The sequence below is a fragment of the Varroa destructor genome, unplaced genomic scaffold (assembly GCF_002443255.2).
Source record: "Varroa destructor unplaced genomic scaffold, Vdes_3.0 BEIS01000005.1, whole genome shotgun sequence".
NCBI classification, from domain to species: domain Eukaryota; kingdom Metazoa; phylum Arthropoda; class Arachnida; order Mesostigmata; family Varroidae; genus Varroa; species Varroa destructor.
Window position 1 is genome coordinate 33,800,369 of NW_019211458.1, and position 20,035 is coordinate 33,820,403.

At 38.3% G+C, this 20,035-nt stretch overlaps 2 protein-coding genes across 8 annotated transcripts in view; one reads left to right on the forward strand and one right to left on the reverse strand.

Moving 5' to 3' along the window:
• Positions 1-11,426, forward strand: part of Syt4 (Synaptotagmin 4) — an 82,253-nt gene extending 70,827 nt beyond the window's left edge. For 6 of the 7 annotated variants that reach the window (XM_086989286.1, XM_022807045.2, XM_086989288.1 and 3 more), the window contains 2 exons: positions 505-725; positions 8,489-11,426. In XM_086989286.1, the coding sequence (XP_086845412.1) occupies positions 505-725; positions 8,489-8,578 (311 nt within the window). In that variant the 3' untranslated portion in view covers positions 8,579-11,426. Of the gene's footprint in view, positions 1-504; positions 726-8,488 lie in introns of those variants that run through there. The other variant, XR_002673592.2, reaches the window with a different exon arrangement.
• Positions 11,427-12,232: 806 nt separating this feature from the next.
• P58IPK (dnaJ homolog subfamily C member P58IPK) lies at positions 12,233-18,325 on the reverse strand. The gene is made up of 7 exons (XM_022808822.2): positions 18,074-18,325; positions 16,027-16,168; positions 15,388-15,511; positions 15,005-15,213; positions 14,386-14,764; positions 13,320-13,740; positions 12,233-13,209 (listed from the first exon to the last, which is right to left on the reverse strand). Exons 1-7 carry the CDS (start codon positions 18,129-18,131, stop codon positions 13,094-13,096), a joined length of 1,449 nt encoding a protein of 482 aa, XP_022664557.1. The 5' UTR covers positions 18,132-18,325; the 3' UTR covers positions 12,233-13,093.
• Positions 18,326-20,035: the final 1,710 nt, after the last annotated feature.

Below are 20,035 nucleotides of genomic sequence, written 5' to 3' on the forward strand. Positions count from 1 at the left end.
TAGTCTCGCGGACTTTATCTTGTGTCTTTAAACGCAAGGTACGCTGGTAACTACAAGTTACATACAGCAACTGAGTTCAACTAACTGTTATGTGCTAGGACGAAGTAGTAGGTCGTGGATCATCATGGTAAAAACTGCCAAAAATTATAACTCGGATCTTTGCAGTAGAAAAAGATTCAATAAAGAACGATAACGATTAATGAATTCTTCTGTTAAAGCCAACACAAAAATTTACTATTTTAAAAAATTCGGCAACATTGATATCAGCATAGGAAAATCACACAAAACAAACATAAGTAAGTTAGATAAACTTCGCTGGAATATAAAAACTTTCTAATATCTGTAAAGATATTGTGGGTGCGGCGTAGTGAATGCCATAATTAGCTAACGACTGTAACACGCGTTATGTACAGATAAATTCTAAATATTAATGAATGAACTTTCTACGAGGTAAGTTTCAACTGATTGTTGTTATTCTTCTTCTCGATACCCTGTTGATGGCAGATCCCTATGTGAAGATGTATTTGTTGTATAACGGGCAGCGCATCGCTAAAAAGAAGACACACGTCAAGAAACGAACCGTTAACCCAGTCTTCAACGAGAGTTTCGTGTTTGATGTACCATACAACGAGGGTCTCCATAACCTCAGCATCGAGTTGCTCATGCTTGACTGGGATCGCGTAACCAAAAACGAGGTCATCGGAAGGCTTGAACTCGGCGCGAAGGTACGTGTAATAGATGATTGCACGTGAACATTTAGATAGACTATTAAATTATATTTTCAGCAACGTCTCCCGTCGAGTTATATATTGTCCCGCGTAAATTTCGTGTTTTCAACTTGAAGAGAACTGTTAGATGAAGCAATGGGCTCTCCTTATATTGGAAAGGACATTGTAATCTAAAACACCTCATGAAATCGAAATCATTGCGTAATAGTGTATTAATAACCGAGTCAGTTAAGGATCTAGAGTAAACGCCAGAGTCATTGGAACCACAATCCTAACTTAGTTCTGTACTAGATAGTAATTATGTGCTATATGATGACTTCAAGGCCCTACCTTTGTCACTACAAATCTCGCCTAAAATATGTTATTTGTCATTTATTAAGCAATAGCATTGCTAAAAACGCAATGGACCTGGATTGACTTTGTGTTGATAACGAACCAGCTTTGCTGAGCCTATAAAGAACTTCTAATCTATTTGATCTCGATCAAAGCCTACGCAGGAATAGAACACTGCAGCTCACTAAAGGATTTGCGTCAAATCGTTACGAAAGAGGATCCATCCCACGAGTTCGTCTTGTCTGATGGCAAACGCAAGTATGGTAATAGGCGGACTTATCTGAATATCTAAATAAAGTGTGTAAGCTCCTTGAAGCCGGCGCAGCCTCGGTAGCAAAAATAAGCATCTGGTGAAGCGACATTTTCTACTTCAAGCTATCATTTACCAGTATTTAAATATCGTCGAATATTCGGTTGGTAATCTTTGTCAAGACGCTATATTCAGCATTGAATTTTGTGTTAAATCAAACTCTCAGTAGGAAGCCGAATTTTAACACAGCGCTCATGGTCTTCGACGAATGCTGAAGTGTCTGATTATATTGTTTAAGCAATAGGATCTTACTCAAAACCTCCCACTAAAATTCTATTGTTACGGTATCATATATTTGTCTGGTGCTATAATCGTGTTAACATATATGCGTTACAGAGATATGCGTTATCTATAAGTGCGTTTATTTATTTCACGAATTTCAGCATAAATTTAGTTTTTATATAAATTCATAGATCAGACAAATTGCAATGCAATATATCTGTTCGTATTAGTCGCTTGAAAAATCCCATCTCACTGCTCGAGTTGTCTGTTGCTACGAAACCCTATAAACGAGTCACACCCGTAAACGTGTATACCATGTATAGTTCATAATTCTAGCGGTAGAAATTTTGTAAACGAGCTGTTTCCCAACTGACTCTGCTTTTAAAAATCCGAGAGCGCTTCGATTATATTACTCTCCGTTAACGCATGTATCGACGGGGTCCGTTGATATTCTGCCACGACACATCTCCTTTGTGTATTATGCCATAGATAAACGTATCTGCTTCGCCTACCAGCATGCAGTAGCCAAATAATGGCACGACGATGACATGATCGGGGGCGGAGGGTTGGTGGCGTCTGGAAAGTGGAATCTGTTGCTGATACGTGCGTTGTCTGAGGCCGTTTGGGAACGCTGAATCAATTTGATAATTAAGGATTATTTGCAGTATTTCGTAATCGACTATAGCACTATTAGCACGGCAGGACATTAGATGCACGTAAAAGGAAGAGCACGATGCCGGGTTATTTAACTCTAGAATGCGTGTAACTTAGAATAACGTTATATTTTTCAATTGGAAACAGAAAGCAAAAAGATATAAATGGTTTCAAAATTAATTTTCGTAGGGAAAGATGTCGCCACTGTCGTGAAGTTCTGTCATTATACATGTACTCCACATTCTTCCGTTAGAGAAAAACCTATTGCAAGGAATTGTTGGTCACGCGGTTAAAATACCCTTAATTCAGCATAACTCTCACTTAGTCAAGAGGTTCACTACATGCTGGTTTGTGTAGGTATTTAAGAAAACACTAAATTATTGTAAACAAGTTTTTATAAATAAGGTTTTAATAGTAACAGACTCTGTTAACTGCCTTACACCAAAAAAATATTCAAGTCTGGCAATCTACGAGAGTTCCTGAATTACCAACAGCCAACAAAAATCAGGACGATTTCGTGATGCTTGCGAGACACTGTCAGAATACAACTAGCCTCGTCCGTGTACGAGGGAACCAATAGTACACGCTCACAGTTGGCGCGTGTTCATATAACGGACTAAGAGCTGTTGGAGATGGCAGCGTTGCACAGTCTTGAGTCCTCTGAAAAAGCTGGCTCCCCAAGTTAGTAGAGAAAGATCCGAAGTAAATTTTTCTATTGATACTATGTAACATACGCACATTCTGTAAAAGGTTTGTATTATAGATACTTAGCACATCGATGTTCAGCGTATTCTGAATAGTCTGAACATGCATGGGCTTATGGTACTCTATAGGACAACTGTTTTCATAAATAAAACAAAACGATTTCATGGTGTATGTTTCGATAACGGAAGAATAGTAAACGACTGGTAAGAAAATACTCATTGCCACTATTTTGAAAGACAGAATTGAACTCGCGGAAGGGAGTTGCTAAGGAAGCGCCTACTAGAACGTACTTTAGGAAATACCCTTGAAGCTTCTCGTCACTTTCATGAAGATTCCAAGCATGATCTCGCAAAAACAACTGGGTCTCCGTAAGGAAAACTTACCAATGATTATTTACCAAGTCTTGCTTGCAAAGGCAGGATCCGTCGTAAGCATTAGGGCACCAAGCAGTTCATTTATGCTGTGTTTGCTAATTTCAAAGCGACATTCGACAGAGCACCAAGGGAGCGGATTTTGGTCAAGCTCGGCAAGAACGGAGTCTCGTACGAGCTCATCTGATTTATCGCTCTGATTCTGCAAGAGAATCCCATTACGATACAAAATAGCGTAACGGAGCTGGACCTCTTCCAATAGTTAGCGGGTGTGATTCAGAACGAGAACCTCAACCTCTTACTTTCTTCAGTTTTCTTGAACAATCTCCTAGGCAGCATAATCGTCAAGCGCGAGTCTCTAGGAGCATATGTTTTACTGTACGCCTGTGACCTCGCAATTTACAGAACACGTAGGCTTTATATTCAACAGATTTTGGGCCGCCTTTAACAGTACGTAACGTTTACCGTCTTCGAAATTAACTTGGACAAAACCGACGCCATGAAAAACAAAACCACTATCAGCAAATGAGGCTCTCCGGTTGGATTCCTTGGTTTTGTATAGATAGGAAAAATACGATTTTTGCTATCTGTGCGTGACTGTAGTTTGCTGCAGGACTTGCATCTAACAGAACTCATTAGAAAATCGCTAACATCGAGCGTAGCGACAGAAAAGCTATCGCTCCTCGCCCTGAAAATGGCGATATGCTTGTTTGATGTCAAGCTTGCACCAATAGCCTTATATCTAGCATTAACCTCATGCAGGAAAGCCTGAGTATAGATGTAACGTCTATGTTAGATCAGATGGAGCTCGGTTGGCTTCTGTTTATTCCAGAATGAATTGGTACAGATGAGCTAAATGAAGTAATGGGAGAATAATGGAAATTAACAGGACAAGGCTGTTAAACTGCTTTATAGGAGTGCAAAGCTAAAGCGAATACGACGCTTTTACCAGATATTTGAGGCAATGCGGAACAGGTTGTTCCGAAGATTTATGACATCAAACGGGCAGTTGAAAGCCAGCTATAAGATATGAAGGCTGTATGGCTACAAGGCCGACTACGCGCGTCTCACAGTTTCCATGGTAGTGAAACCCGAAGGTACTCCAAAACTGCAGATTATGAGGTAGTCCAGGCCGAGAACCGGTTCAAAAGCAAAGACCTACAGCTCTAAAAATAGTTTTTGGTTTGGTTACCGGTAATAGCTAAGCAATGAAGGCCTGTCTTTCCCAGGTAATGAGAACCATACGAAAGTCGTTCACTGGTTCAAGCCTAGTACAGCATTCAACCATTTTGGTGGCCGCGCGAACTTCTTGGCCAATATTGCCAACTAAATGTCGTCAGAATCAGTGACCTGCCAATCGTTCCCTAGGGATTCCGATAGGGTAATGTCGTCGATCACATTCTTAACTGGAGATCTCGTATCACATATGTGTATGCTTGAGAATTCGACACTCTTCCGGCATATAGGCCCTTAAACTTCTTATACAATTTTTGCTGAAGTAGGCGGCTCAAAAAGGCAACAGTTAGGGATAGGGTTATGAACATCTATGAAATGAAATCAGGCAGAAAAGTGTTTCGTGTGCAATTATCCCCTAAAGGAAAATGTGGCTGGTCAAACAAGCACACAAACAGTAAGTCGCTTCTGGCCAACCAGAAAACAGAAATAAAATATGATCCAAGTTACAGGTTAAATATGCTGATATTTTAAAATCGGAATTTGCATAGAACTACATTAACCCGGGTGCCCTTGTTGAGGTCGTGTTTAGCGTCTACCCTTCCGACCTAAGCGGATAGTGAAGTCTGCAGTTATTCATGCCTACTTCGTTTATGAAACAGAAGCTATAACTCCAAAACAGGTGTTAGCGATAATATCGACCATAAATTTCAGTCGAAGCTTATATGGTGTGATGATTATGGAATGTATAACTGGTGGTCGTCGCATACGTTCTGTGTTCAGTGCACGTAAGCAACTATTTTTCTAAGCACGTAGCTACCCTCCCTTTGGCCATGAAGCATATATAATCGGTTTAATTGCTCAATGGCAAACCAGTTAGCTGTTGATGCCAGCATGGTAGAAGCCTCATAATATGCATGTTATCTCTTCCCTTTCCATATATAAACTGGCATGACGATCCTCCTAACATTGAACCGCAGTGATTACACGAAAACTGCGTGGTAGTATGACGAAAGAGGTGACTCAGTCAGTAGGACTGAACATCGCTTAAGAGAATTCATCGTTTTTTAAGTACGTCGCACCAACAACTACGTCCTCCATTCATTAGGAAATCCGCCGACCTCTCTTAATAGGTGTCGCAAGCACATGATGTCGACAGTAATGAATTTTACAACTGCCACAAAAAGTGCCTTTGATGGTCTAATGCTAACAAGTCTGTATTTTAGCAATATATATAACATGCATGTATGCTAGGTACAAGGAGCGGACATAATTTTTCATGCTGGTAAGCCAGCCATCGTCGTAGTCGGCCACGCGTAAATATAGTATTTGACTCAAGAAACAGTACAATGCACTATGAAATGTGTGTAACTATGGCATAATAAGACAAATGGAAAAAATCATCACTTAATATAAAAACCACTCTTACTAGGTATTATTCATTTGATTTATATTTTCAGATTCCTTTATAATAGCTAACTTATCTCGTGTATGCAAAGGTATTTGACCAAATAAAACGCCTTCAGAAAGGCACAGCAATCTGCACGCCCTGCTGGGATTATATTACTTCCTCTACAGGTTCATGGGGGTCATTCTTCTTGGTCGTTGCCCCGAGAATGGGGCCAAGCCTAGTCTGTGATATCCATTGTAAGCGCTTCCAACAGAGTATATTACCACGCCTTGTCTTAGCGTCAAACCACGCAAAATTTTCTACTGCCCAGCTTTGTGTCATGTTAACGAAAAATTATTCAAACCAACCGTACACTTCCCGCCTATATATCGGATGTAAGTCTCAGTGAACAGCGACGGAAGTCCTCTGACATTTCTGGTCCCGATTTATCAGTTGAGTGACGGTAGATACTGGCACGTTGCTAATATAACGTTGAGGAACCTTGTACCGAACAACGAACAGACCGTCCTGCTACAAAATATGTCAAGTAAATTCACATCTGCATTTTGTTTTACCAAATTTTTAGCACTAAGTGCGACAGTATGTTAAAATATCTGGATCTCAGTTATTAAAACTATATATATATATATATTAGTCCATTTTCGAGATATAATAAAGTTTTTCCAAAAACAGATTACAAAAACTTTGCTAATTTTTAAGAGAAACAACACAGCACCCAAATTATTTTTGTAATTATCTGACCTTTTGTTTGGATTCTTTTGTATTGATTTGTTATTATATTTATATTCTTGTTTTGTGTGATGGCAACAAATCTAAAAACAAAACATCGATTGTCCCATAACAAACTTTTGTACTTATTTCACGGAACAAAAAATTCAACACATTTTGGAAATTTTTAAAACAGCTGACCATGGTATAGGGCTTTCAGATTAGACCGTTCACACGCCATCCTAAGTGTGTGGCACAATTAATCAAAACCCCATATCTTAAATATGCGAAATTTTCTCCATTTAAAATTGTTTAAATTTTGTGCCATAGATAGCACACTAGCCCTGAGGGAGCCGAATATCATTCCTCATGTCTTAGAGTCAGTTCTTAACGCCCCATAAATTACAGGCAATGAAGTAGCATTGTGGCGAAGCAAAACTAAAATAACTCAATACGTTGTTATTTTAACACTTCGTAACAATCAACCATCTAAGAAGCTTATAGTCAGACCTTCCTGCACTTTGGAAGGATGCTGTCGAAGGTGTCTTGAGGAGTATTATCCATGCCTTTTAAGCAGTGTGGTCTAAAGTTTTTTTTTGTATAAGCAACTGAGTCAAAACCTGTATTAAACCCGATGCGATCTTGAATTTAGCAGCATCCAGAGTCCCATACATGGGCTTAATAGAAAGTTATATTAGCCTCCCTAACAAACTAAATTACCTTTTATCTTAGTATATAATATTTTCAATGACTTGATGTTCATGTGACATCATTATATCGCTATGTACTTTAGAGTTTACCTTAGAATGAACAAGCTCAAAATAGGTGGACGCACCGCAGTACATACGTACATATTTCTGCAAATTTAACTGCAGTTATTATTTCGTTATCTAGTTTCGTCTAAAATCTATTATATCTAAAACAATATATATTTGAAATGTATAAGTATATAGTTTATTCCGTTTCAGTTAAAATAGATATTGCTGGGGGAAAAGCTAAGAAAAACAATTAAGTGGAACTAAAAAGGCAAATACCAATTTCTTGTATTTCATCGTAGAAACAATAACCACGCCAAATACGTACTATATAATATAGTATTATAAGCCTAAAACGCTTTCTTGGGTAATAAAAGCAGATAATAAGGTTTACAAGGATAATATTAATAATAACAACAGTTAGTATGTATTAGAAGGTAAAAAAAGTATGGACGGTTTTCAAGTCGAGATGTTAGTAGATTTGCTAAAATGTTTTCAGTACTTTTATTCAGGCATAGCATGAAGCGCTTTAAAAATAAAGGACATTTCTGCAACAATTCGCTATATTTCACTATTTTATTGCAATAAGGGCGTAAATTCTGCCTATTCTTCCATTACAAAATGTGCGCTGTTTATGGTCGAAATGCGTTATATATTGAAGAGATAATGGATAGAAATGGCATCATTTTCAACGATGAAAATGCAAGACGACAGCATTGGAAGAACCTTCGGCGGAAAATTTTGATGTTTCCGCTGGAGGCTCTAGGTCTTGCACCATTAGACTATCAGCTGTTCCTGTCTTTACAAAACTCCTTTCATGGTATTCACTAGATTTCAATGCAAAATGGCCCATATTCAGTTTAGTAATTTCGTTTTAAGATATAACAAATATTCTCTTCAACTTTTGGCTTAGAAACCATAAATATCTTTTCGATCATTCAATATATGTTTTCCGTTAACTAGTGTCATTCAATAAACTATTTTTCCTTTTACATCACTAACTCCTATCCCTGTACTTTTAACTGACACTGGATAGATTTGTGACAGAAATAATAATAACAAATTCGTTGCCAATTACAATGGATTCGCATGGTTCCGTTTTTATCTCTTATGCTTAGGTGGAGTCTGGAGCTGCGCGACAGCACTGGTCAGACGTGTGCACCTCGCCCCGGAGACAGATCGCCGAATGGCACAAACTCAAGGAGTAGATACCGGAAGAAGAACGATTACTCAACACAAACTACTACACAAACAACTAACATTTAAGTACACACATAAACATTTCACACGAATCGTATAAACAATGGTAATATATAACACAAACAAAAGATATATGGATACGATAATATATTGATCTATTCCATCGCTGCTGTTATAGCGTGAAAACAGCAAAAAAAAACGAGCAAGACTAAATGACCAGTGAGCAAAGACCCATAACAGTGAACCCAGGCAGCAAACACAAGTTAAATCAGACAGAAGCCTGCGCCCTTTTGAAAGACAAATATATAAAGAGCAACAATTCACGCCATCTAAAAATCTTTGCGATCACATATAAACAGTATTTACGGACAACAAATGATCGCAATAAAACATTTGAACGTCAGGAGAAAATCTGGGGCAGTTTTCACATACAGATTCTAGTATTATGAGGAAGTGGAATGACAAATAAAAGTAAGTACAGTTTCGACAAACAAAAAAAATATAAAAGAAACGCCTCTTATGTAGAAGAGTGCAGACATCTGCCAAATGTAGCTAAATACATCTAAAAGTTGCAAAGGGGAATTAATACAAGAGCGAAAATTCTAATAACGAGGAAAAAAGTAACTCAGGGTAAAAACTAGACGGAAAAAGAGAACTGGTAGTACATCCCGCTTAACGAAAATGATGGGATTTCGAAATAACGAAAAAGATCATGCCAACTGCAAGAAAAGCCGTAGCTGAAGGAGACGATAAAAAGCAAAGAAGGATTATGCGTAGTATTAATGAGTTGTGGTCTGTCAGAAGTAAAGCTAAGATGTCTATCCTTGTTCCCGACCCACTTTATATAACCTAACGAGCTGTTTATAATCCAAACAATTTGCTAACTCGCTCCAAACCAATTCGACTACTTATATCGTGAAAACGAAATCCAAGAACGAAATCTGGGGGAAATCTGATGGAATTGATAACAAATATGTTGGGAAATCGCAGCTTCAGTTAATAACATTGGGAGTCGTATTACAAAAAAAGAGACGTGACTTTTCGCGTCACAGCAAATGAGCAGCAATATTCAGGAATTGTTAGAGCTTTTGTTGATGACGTCGATGAAACCAGAGGTAGGTAGAAACGCAATAGGAATATAACGTAACCTTGAGCCACCTCAAGTAACTGCAAGTAATGACTATATCGTATTTTTATTTTGTCATGTTTCAAGTTCATACGCGAAAAAAAAAGAAATCATTTCTAACAATAAAAGCTTTACTAAAAGCGCAAATACCCGAAAACCATAAACAAAGCACACCGAGGTAGATGAGATATCGCCTTTGGAGACGCTACCATAATGGAACCAAGAGGAAAAATGTTCACTCTGCTTTTTTTCTAAAAGCGACTAACAAAAGCGGAAGTAGATCACTCGGATTCTAGGAAAGGTGGATAGAAGTGAAGCAGATGTAACAGAAGTTATCAGACAACAAAAAAAGAAGCACTAACATAATAATAATGAAGTTGATGACACGTCTAATCAGGATGATGAGGACACAGACAAAGACAAAAGACACAGACGGACTGAATACACATTTAACTAAGGTACATCAAACAACAAACCAACTAATAAACCCAAACCGTTATTGAATAAAGATACCGATAGAAATTAGTACGACGGTGGGATATGAGGCAAAGAATAATATATGTTTTATGTAGAAACAACCACCCTCGAGCTTCGCAACTGAAATGCATTGCTTCTTAACAACAAAGCGACAATAATATAAAAGTAATAGAAAAACTAACGATAAATAGACTATTATATAACAACCACAGCAAAAAGGGAATAATTAACGATAACTAGTACAGGAAAAGGAGCAACACGGATTCAACCGCAGATATCGCGACAAAATAATTGTACTCATAGAACTAGTAAGCACTCGATCTACCGGCATGGATGTACGCATCGTCTTTCGAATTACGAAGTATAAAGAAAGCATAAGCGGAGGTGCAGACAAATCTTGAAGTATAATCAGAGAAATAAACCATTGAGAAAATTATATTTTGTCTAAGACGTGAATATCTACAGCAAATATAACACAAGGAACACTTAATATTGAAACGAGAACGATTATAACTTATTGGAATGCGGTAACGCGTAGAAAAAAGACTAACAGTTAAACCCAGCAATTTTGAAAAATGGAACTATACGCGTTTTCGCAGAAGGTGAATTATGGTTATTATTATTTCTCGCAAAATATTGCATTGTCGTGACAGAGATAATTCATAAGAAAATGGTAACTAGACAAGCACGAATTTCAATAAATTAGTAAATATTGAACGTCCATGTACCGGACTGAGGTTCAGACCTCGGCCTTTGTGGTTTCTTCATAAATACAAAGGTTTAGCCAAGGCGTGTAACGAAACAGCTGAACGGACTGGAATTTATTTATAAACAATAAAGCTTTGCATATTGAGAAGAGAACATAACGAACCTCGATTTTGACCAGTTGAAGGGTAGCGGGGGAGAACAGAACTATTGAAGTATGGTTGTTTGTAGATAAAGGTAGGGTAGAGCGAGCAAACGACATAACAAGAGTATCATTAGCAACACTCTGCAGAATTAGGTTCCAGACCGTTCGAACTACTTCGCTCATTTAACGGATTGAGAAAAGGGAAGACGAAATATTGCATTTTTCGTCCCCCTACCCGCCATGATACGGCAAAAAAGCAAGGCTTCGTTATAATGTGTATTGAATGTACCCCGCATTCATAACTGGACCAACAACTGAAATGGTAACAACGATTTCAACAACAATAATTAAGACAACTACAATATTAATTACAATAAACGACAACTAATAGATTCACCATAAAGCGTCAATGTTTTCTTCATTTTAAACCATGTCATTTAGAATTATTCAGTTAAATGTATTGCGATACTATGTCCGAATTCCCATATAGGCGAATCACTTGCAAGAACCTTGTGAAAATTTTATTAGAATGCAAAAAATTGCCATACCAAGATAGTTCCCATGGAAAAATGAATTTTCGAAACTTTAGTGTTAAAAATCATACTCTCGAGATTACAGTTCGACTTATCTTGTGTACACCTTCTCTTTACCGTAACTTTTTAGAATGTTGAGAGCTCCACAGGTATGCTAGAACGCTTCTTTGGATACAGCATACATTGGACTACGAAACTTATCTATTTTCGGCATACACTAGTCATTTACGAAGCTGAGGTTTAAAAACCAGATATACATTCGTCATGACAATGAGTACCCGCTGATGAAATGCACAAAGATCTGCATTGGCATTTCTGATATATCTCACTAGTGCAAGTGGATAACTAGTTAACGTATTTGATAGAGTATACGCTGGACAGGAGCTATAACTTGCTTCGCTTAAACGGGAAACATCTTTGTCCTTACAAGCAAAATGTGGATTTTTAAAAACCATACACGGAGCAAAAAACAGCAATGGCATAAACATAGCTATAAAGGTACAACATCTACGTTTTTACAATCAGGATATGGATTTTTACAAAGCATACACGGAACAAAAAACAGCAATGCTAGAGATGTGAAAATTGCAACTCTACTATTTGTTCACGTAGGTAACAGGTAAGCAAATCTAATATAAAATATTCAGTCTAACGTAGCATAAATCACAAATCCAAATCTAGTTCATAAAATAGCAATTCTTTTTATTTTTCTATGTACATATTTTTACATTAGCGTTCATTTCCCGCGCGCTCTCCATTAAGACCCCTTGAATTTCTATATACCTAAAATAAATACAAACTCATATGCTAATCCGAGACTTCCTTTCGCGCACAGTTAAATGGCGTGAATAAGTCATCACATCATTAACAACCCTGGCATTACGAAAGCAGCAGTGGTCACATATTATCGACAATTTAATGTAGCCAGCGCAATTTTTTAATCACATCGTTTTACAAATGTCAGTTGTATATGTATATGCACTAAAAATGACGCACAGAAAAACCAAACGGGTGCCGTGTCCCATTTTAGGGATACTGTCGAAGCAAAAAAGCTAGTTTTATTGGTCTACAGGGACGCATATACGGCACGTCGTCAACTTCACATTTCAATTAGCAACTCTCCGTCTCGCCGCTAGTGCGTCCAAAAGACTTTTATCGGACTTAGTCAATTAATTGATTAGTTTAGTTTTCGAAGATGGATCGGCACTGTACAAAAATGGCGGTAGGTTCTACGTCTTAGAAGAAGGCCGGTAGAACGCTTGGTTGCAAAATTGGAACAACTACATTTTTCGCTTATGCGTTCACACACACTTTCTCGCAACCCATTTGAAGAACACTCCCAGAAGAGCTCGGCTCCTGCTGAGTTTTCTAGATGACTGCATCCTTAACGGAACCGAAGTATACTTGTGCTGTCAAATTGCATCAAAAGAGCATAGATGTATGATGGTTGGTGACGCAATGCAAGAAATCTTTCGTATCCAGCATTATACTTCTCTGCCGTTCAAACGAAAAGCTGTATGCGTAATGCTGGAATGGCCTAAAAGGGAAAAGTATAGTGGAAGCTTCCGCCGCCTCCAGAAAATGGGTTGAAACCGCCTTGTGCGAAAGGGTTAAATTCTGAACGTCCACTCTCTGGGTCCAAGGGATCTTCTCCTGAAAACAAAAAAAAACGTTCAAGGTCGCCAATGTTGGACTTCAAATTTGATTTAAAAATTAAAGAAACGGGAATAATTTTACCAATTTAATTTATGTCCAGAACTTACCTCGATCGAATTTCGCCCTTTTGTCGGGGTCTGTAAGGACCTCCTTAGCAGCTGCGATGTCGATGAACTTCTTCTCCGCATTTTTCTTATCGATACCTTGGTACTGATCGGGATGCCACTCTGCCGCCAGTTTTCGGTACGCTTTTGCGATCTCTCTTTTACTGGCTGACCGCTTCACACCTAGAATTTTATAGTAGTCTCGTTTACCACGGGATTTCTCCAGTTTCTGTGCTCTTTTAAGGCCTTCACCGGCTCTCTGGCTCTCTTGATCCAACTCACGGGCGGCCGCGAAATCTTGCTTGGCGTTTTTAAAATCATCTTGGTTGATATATGCCTCACCACGATCACAAAGAATATTAGAATTTTGTGGATCGAGTGCAAGTGCCTCGGTACAAATTTGCACCGCGCTTTGCTGGCCACCCTGCAATCGACAAATAAAATCTGTTAGGTGCTGAATTTAATAGGTTACCAGATTGGCATATACGATTCTGTGTTATGTGGAGGTCAGTAAAACTTACGTGATTTATTACGTTTAAGACGCTATTGATAGAGTGTGCACCATAAGTACGTAGTTTTGATACTCTCCCATGATTGTGTCCCCTTACTGATTCACCCAAACGACCAGCTTCTTTTAAGAGCTTCCCTCACCCAAAAACCAGAAACCTTTATTATTCCTTATTACTTAGTAGAAACTCACTTCCGGCAGGGTTTTCTAAATACACTACCCACCGAATTTACACCTTTGCTTACCCCTAGGTTTGGGTCGGTTCCTGTTTTATGCTACTTCGTTACCTACGTTACCTTACATCACATTCAAGTTCACAAGTTCAATAACATTGAAGTTCAAGCTTGTTCTTCAATTATAACTAAATATTCTTATATCTAGGTATCATTTTCCGTCATAAAACTGTATCCTATCCAACATGCTGACATGTTGCTCAGGCCTAACCAATTAGTCTTATTAAAGTCATCGTAATGTCAACGGTGCTTCAAGAAAGGCGCGTGTTTTGAATAGAGCAACTGCTTAAACTTGAAGAATTAATTATTGCAAAATACATAGACTAACCTTACTAGCGCACTGGCACTGCTTGGTCTTGATAAGTCCGACCATCTTCAAAGCCTTTTCCTTGAAAAGTGCTTGGTTACCTTTCTCGACACATTCAGCATGCTTTCCCGCATTATATAGCTCTTGCATACTTTTAACTTGTCCCGCTAACTTCTTTACATTTTTATAGAGGGCCATACACTCCTTATGATCAGGATCCAACTTGAGGCATTCGCGAATGGTAGTTAAAGAGTCATCGGGGTCTCCGTGTTTATAGTAGAGTTGTGCCAAGTGAAGATAACCACCGGTATTGTCTGGCACAGATCGAATCGCTGGTCGGAGATCCGTGATGGCTGACTGTATGTCACCGATAGATTCGTAGCACGATGCACGTAGCTCTCTAAGTAGTCCAAACACAATATACAACATCAACATCAGTAAAAAAAACTAGGTTCTCCTCATAAGTTACTGCACATTGTAATCACACATAAATAGTATATATAACAGTGGACTCACAAATCATCTAAAAAAGTTAGTTTAGTGGTCCAACCTCCCACAAAGCGTACCAGTCAGTATTGAAATTTTAAGTAAAAAATTGATGAATCTGACTTACTAAATAGAAATTGCATGCGTAATTTACCTCAGTTTTAGATTCCACGGGCACTGTTCAAGAACTCTCTGAAGTATGTGAATGACTCCCATGCAATTATTTTGCTCGTGGAGCTGCACCGCAACCGCAATATCGTTTTTAAGTTCTTCGATCATGTGGTAGTGGTGCAACGCCTCAGGATTATCTGGTTCTAAACGAAGCACAAACTCGTAGTCAATGTGAGCTTCGTCTAGGTGACCCTGCGAACAACAGCCAGCATAACAACTTTGAATTATACGTAGGCAAAGGCTGCGAATTTACATAATTAACCACGTTGCAAAGTTAAATATATGCATCTACAAAATGCATTTTAATTTACGGAGGGCCGCTTTGCGGCTGCTCAATTCCTGATTCAGGTTTATATTTTAACTTACTTGTTTGAGTAGGATGTTACCTCTCTGCTCTCTGGCTTTGAGGAAATCATCCTTGAGTTCAATAACACGATTGAGATCTTCAACGGCGAGTTTGGATTTCCCTAAAGCGAGGTATACCGTGGCTCTGGAATAAAAATTCGCAAACGAACGGCCTCAGCATTAATTTTTATTTATTCAAAACATGGCGGCCATTCATGTTTGTCTCGTTTGTTGCTTCAGCAACATTGCGGCCATTTTGTGACCCTTGTGTTTGCAGATTATATAATCAGGCATGTTCACATACGTTTGTAACGTCATTTGTTTGTATTTCTTATATCTGCGTTACAAAATGCAGTAATAACATTAACGATGCTAAACAGACAGACAATTACAGATTTACAATACACAGGCGGATTTGGTTGAAGTCGCTTACGAATCAACTTTACATCCATATTAGACGACAGTTTATGGTACCCAAGAGGACTAAAGTGAACAACAATTTAGTATTTGGTTGCACTAGTATTTGTAAAATCGTAAGAACTACAACTATGAATTACTACTATACAACATACAGACTAAACTTATTTCGTTTATACAATATTCTGATTTCGTCAAACTGGTGCCGAAAACCACACGTTACAATGCCAAGAAAGAACAAACCTCCAGTAGAAGGACTGATAATTCGTATCGTCACCCTCGATAGCTGCGTGATAATGTGACAATGCATCCTGATATGCCCCTCTCTGGAGAAACTGCATACCCATCTGAAGGTGTTTTTCCACTCCGGAACATGATACATACGCTGAAAGCAAAATAGTTAAACATTGCATTAGTAGGAATGTAATCAACTGATCTTCCGTGTTGTATCTCGCTGAAATAAAGCACTCGTATCACGCTTTGAGGCAGCAAGGTAGCGTTGCACAGATGTGGCAGTTTAAACGGGAGCTGAGCTTTTACGATAACTTTAATAACATATTATCCGATTTATCTGTACAATTTGTATCCAGCTTCAAATACTTCGTCTTGAACCTGCTTCTCTTTTAATAGACATATCACTTTCGGAATAATTGTCGATATTTCGCAATGTTTAATCGACGAATCGGACAAAAATTAAAGAAAATGCTTTAGTACGAAGCGTGTTTTCATCGAAGTTCATAGACGCGACTAAAGCGTTCACTTACCTATTTGATAAATACATTTTTTACTTTCTTTTGTTTCACATACGAGAGAAAGATCACAGTTCAAACAATTGACTTTTAATTGTCAGCTGCATAGTGTCCCCAGAATGGCCGGGGTTTGGCCATACATGGGTAACATACAACATTTTAGACTACAAATAAAAATGAATGACAGAACTTGATCAGTCAAATATCAACTAATTCATTTTCAGTTATGTAAATAGTATGGTAATTCGTAGTGGAAATCGTCTAACGATGCGTAGTATTAAGCTTTCCTTGACTTCCCGCCATACGCATACCCAGAGCAAAGTGTTCCGAAATATTAATGCCCATATGGCGACTTGCTTGGACCTGGTAAATCGAAATAATAAACGACATCAGAAAACCACGGTCACAATGTTTCAGCCTGTACCATATTCACGTGTCGGTGCCATATGACATCCAATGTTTGATTCAAAAGCCCTCTACTGCATTCTGTTATTTGAAAATTCACACATTGCTGGTAACCGCAATTCTAACGCAGATTCTCTAGTCAGATTGGCTGATTATTAAATTCGGTGTGAAACTTTAATTAAAGTTCAGACAATACGATCGATGCTAAGGAAAATCTGTGAGACAGCTTTAAGTGAAGGGAGATTCCTGCTGCCGAAACTAGCGCCTTACACACAGCCCTTAGTTGTCGCCGTAAGTTAGCTCCTTAATTAAACGCAGATAAAATCACAATTCTTGATTTTGTATGATTTTACTTTTCCACTATATCGTTCAGTTAATACAATTTTGGTCGCTTAGATTAGCAAGCTTCTCGCTGGTTTAACTGATAGCAGACTACTGGTACACAATTTCGGATTAGAGCGCTACTCAGAATCCCATTGCAAGCCGTTCGGAACCGATTCTCTTTTGAGTAGAAAGACGTGTGAAGGCGGAGTCAAGAACCAGCTGCACGGCCCACGTAGACCCGAGCTCAGTATAAAAGGAGAACGCAAGCCCCGTATATCCGTAAACGTTTTGGACTGAATAAAACAGTTCTTTATATCCGGAAATAACATAATAAAAGCGTATGCCATTGTCACCCTGGTATTACTGTATGCTGTTCTTGGGTTCTACATTTCTCTTTTGATGCTCGCTTTTGACTGCTTCGATAATGGAATCGCCGATAAGATATGACTTATGTAACTATCGGTTGAATACTTTAAAGTCGTTTGGAATGACACAGAGGTTTTTCAAAGTTTTGCGCCAGAAAATCTATATACTAAGTATTCAACCAGTTGAATTTTAACTCTCGAATCGCTATCATTTGCGCTAGCTACCCGCGCCTAATATTACTTCTCTGTTTAGTGAAAGACACGCAAACCTATATTTACCCACCTAATATACTGACTTATAAGTCAGTACTTAGTATACCAATGTAATAGATTTTTGCACAGCACAAGAACTAGCTATCTTCTTGCTAAATGACTACTGCACATTTTGTATACCCTGCCCTGTATACCCTAATATGCTTCAAATAATTTGTTCTAGTGGATACTCACACAATAGATCGGTGAATGCAACTATAATCAGAGCGCTCAATTTTGTGAGAGCCCCCATATTACTACTTCGGGGGTTCACGGATATCTGCCGAATGCTCTTCTTCCGAACAACCGTTGTCAATTAGACGTGCCGAACAGGGTCTCCACAAATCAACTGAACCGAACGCGAAGCGGTGTTTCACTCACGCACACTATACAATCGAGCACAACCACAAACGAACCACACGTCAGCTCTTATAGCTTGACAATAATAACATTCGTGTGCGACTCCCATTGGTTGCCAATCGGTGCTAGGGGGCGCTGAAGTGGCCTCCCAAATTTGTTGCAGACGACTCGCGCGAGGAGAAACAGCTGACACTTTAAAATAGGCAGGTTTAAAATATAAACAATACAGGGTACACTATAAGCTGATGGACTAGAAGCCACAAGCACCGATTCACGTCTCGTGAACAAAACCTCTTTTTTAGGTCGATATGAACGGATATTAATAGACGCTGCTAACGGACAGAAGCACTTGGTTAGATTTATTTTTATGGAGTGCGCTAGCTAAATAGAATATCCACAAAAAATAATAACTGCGTCAGCGATCTATAAAGTATTTCAGTAGTAACATCAATGGAAAAGGTTTAATGTAAAAACACAATACTAATCTCCCTTGAAAAATCCCTGTACTGGAGGAGGAAAAATGTTGCGCCTCTTGTATATGAGATGTTATGGCATTCATACCTTTAGCATGTATTCTCTAACAACTTGAATGAGTCATGGAATATAAGGAAGGCGTGAGTATCTAATGCTAGGTCTTTCTCTCGTAAATAAGGGTTCGTTATGCAAGAAAGGAAACATCTGTAATATCACTTACTGATACCCACCTCACATACCTCTCACATTGTTGTACGGATTTCTTTTGAAAAAAAAATACGTTTACTTGCAATGCTGTCTTTCAGACCGTAAAAATTATGATTGAAATTAAACGATCTTTAGCGTACATCAGTATTTTATGAGTGAACCACATGATACCTGAATAATTTATTATACAAAGGGTTTACCGATATGGCAATAGGCTATGATTAAGTATCATGCAGGTGCACCTTAGCGTTTGAACTCGGAAAACAAAGCATATGTTATAACAAACTGACTTAACTTATTTACATGGATATATTTAAGGATATTTACAAGTCCAACGAGGTGGCTAGTTAGCAACAAAATCAGTTTCTCGTATTGAACAATATAGCAACTAAAAATCAATGAACCGTAATCAAACACAACATTTGGATTTCAAATGAAATCTTAGTTGATTCGTTGAAAATGCTATGACAAGTTAGGTTCCTTAGTTTAATTCAGGCGTTCACAATAGTCGAAAATCTGGGAAATTAGTTATCCCGGACTCGAATCATAAAAATCACATGTGTGCGGCGTAGTTGTATAAATAGAACAACAACAAGATATTTCGTATTGTTTCTTTCCTACCTAATTAACCCTGCAGTGCGGCTGCAAGTTTGACTAACCAAAATGATTGATATCAAAAATAAATACGACCGACTGATTCAATATTATCTTAGTGGAACATTTCCGAACTAAAATTGCCTAGTCACTTTCAACTGTCTGGGACGTGCTCCTAAGCCGGTTGAACTCAGCGTAGTGCTTGAAGCAATATAATATAGAAACAGTCCAATTCTATTAAAAGTACATAACTAGATCATACCGTTACAAATGATTTCTTAACAACTGCGGTTTACATTTTCTAAGCCAAAATCGATCTTACCTAGTGATACGTTTATTAATTCACATATTGTATAATGGCTGCACTAAGACTTACCGTCGAATCATGCTATTCATAAACTCATATAAATACGTAGCCACATTTGCAGAACCGAGCACGTTTTGCTCATTATGGTTGCCTGTGCGCCTCATAGCGCCACTTTTTTTTTCATTACACGTTGACACGTTAGAGGGGAGTGTCAA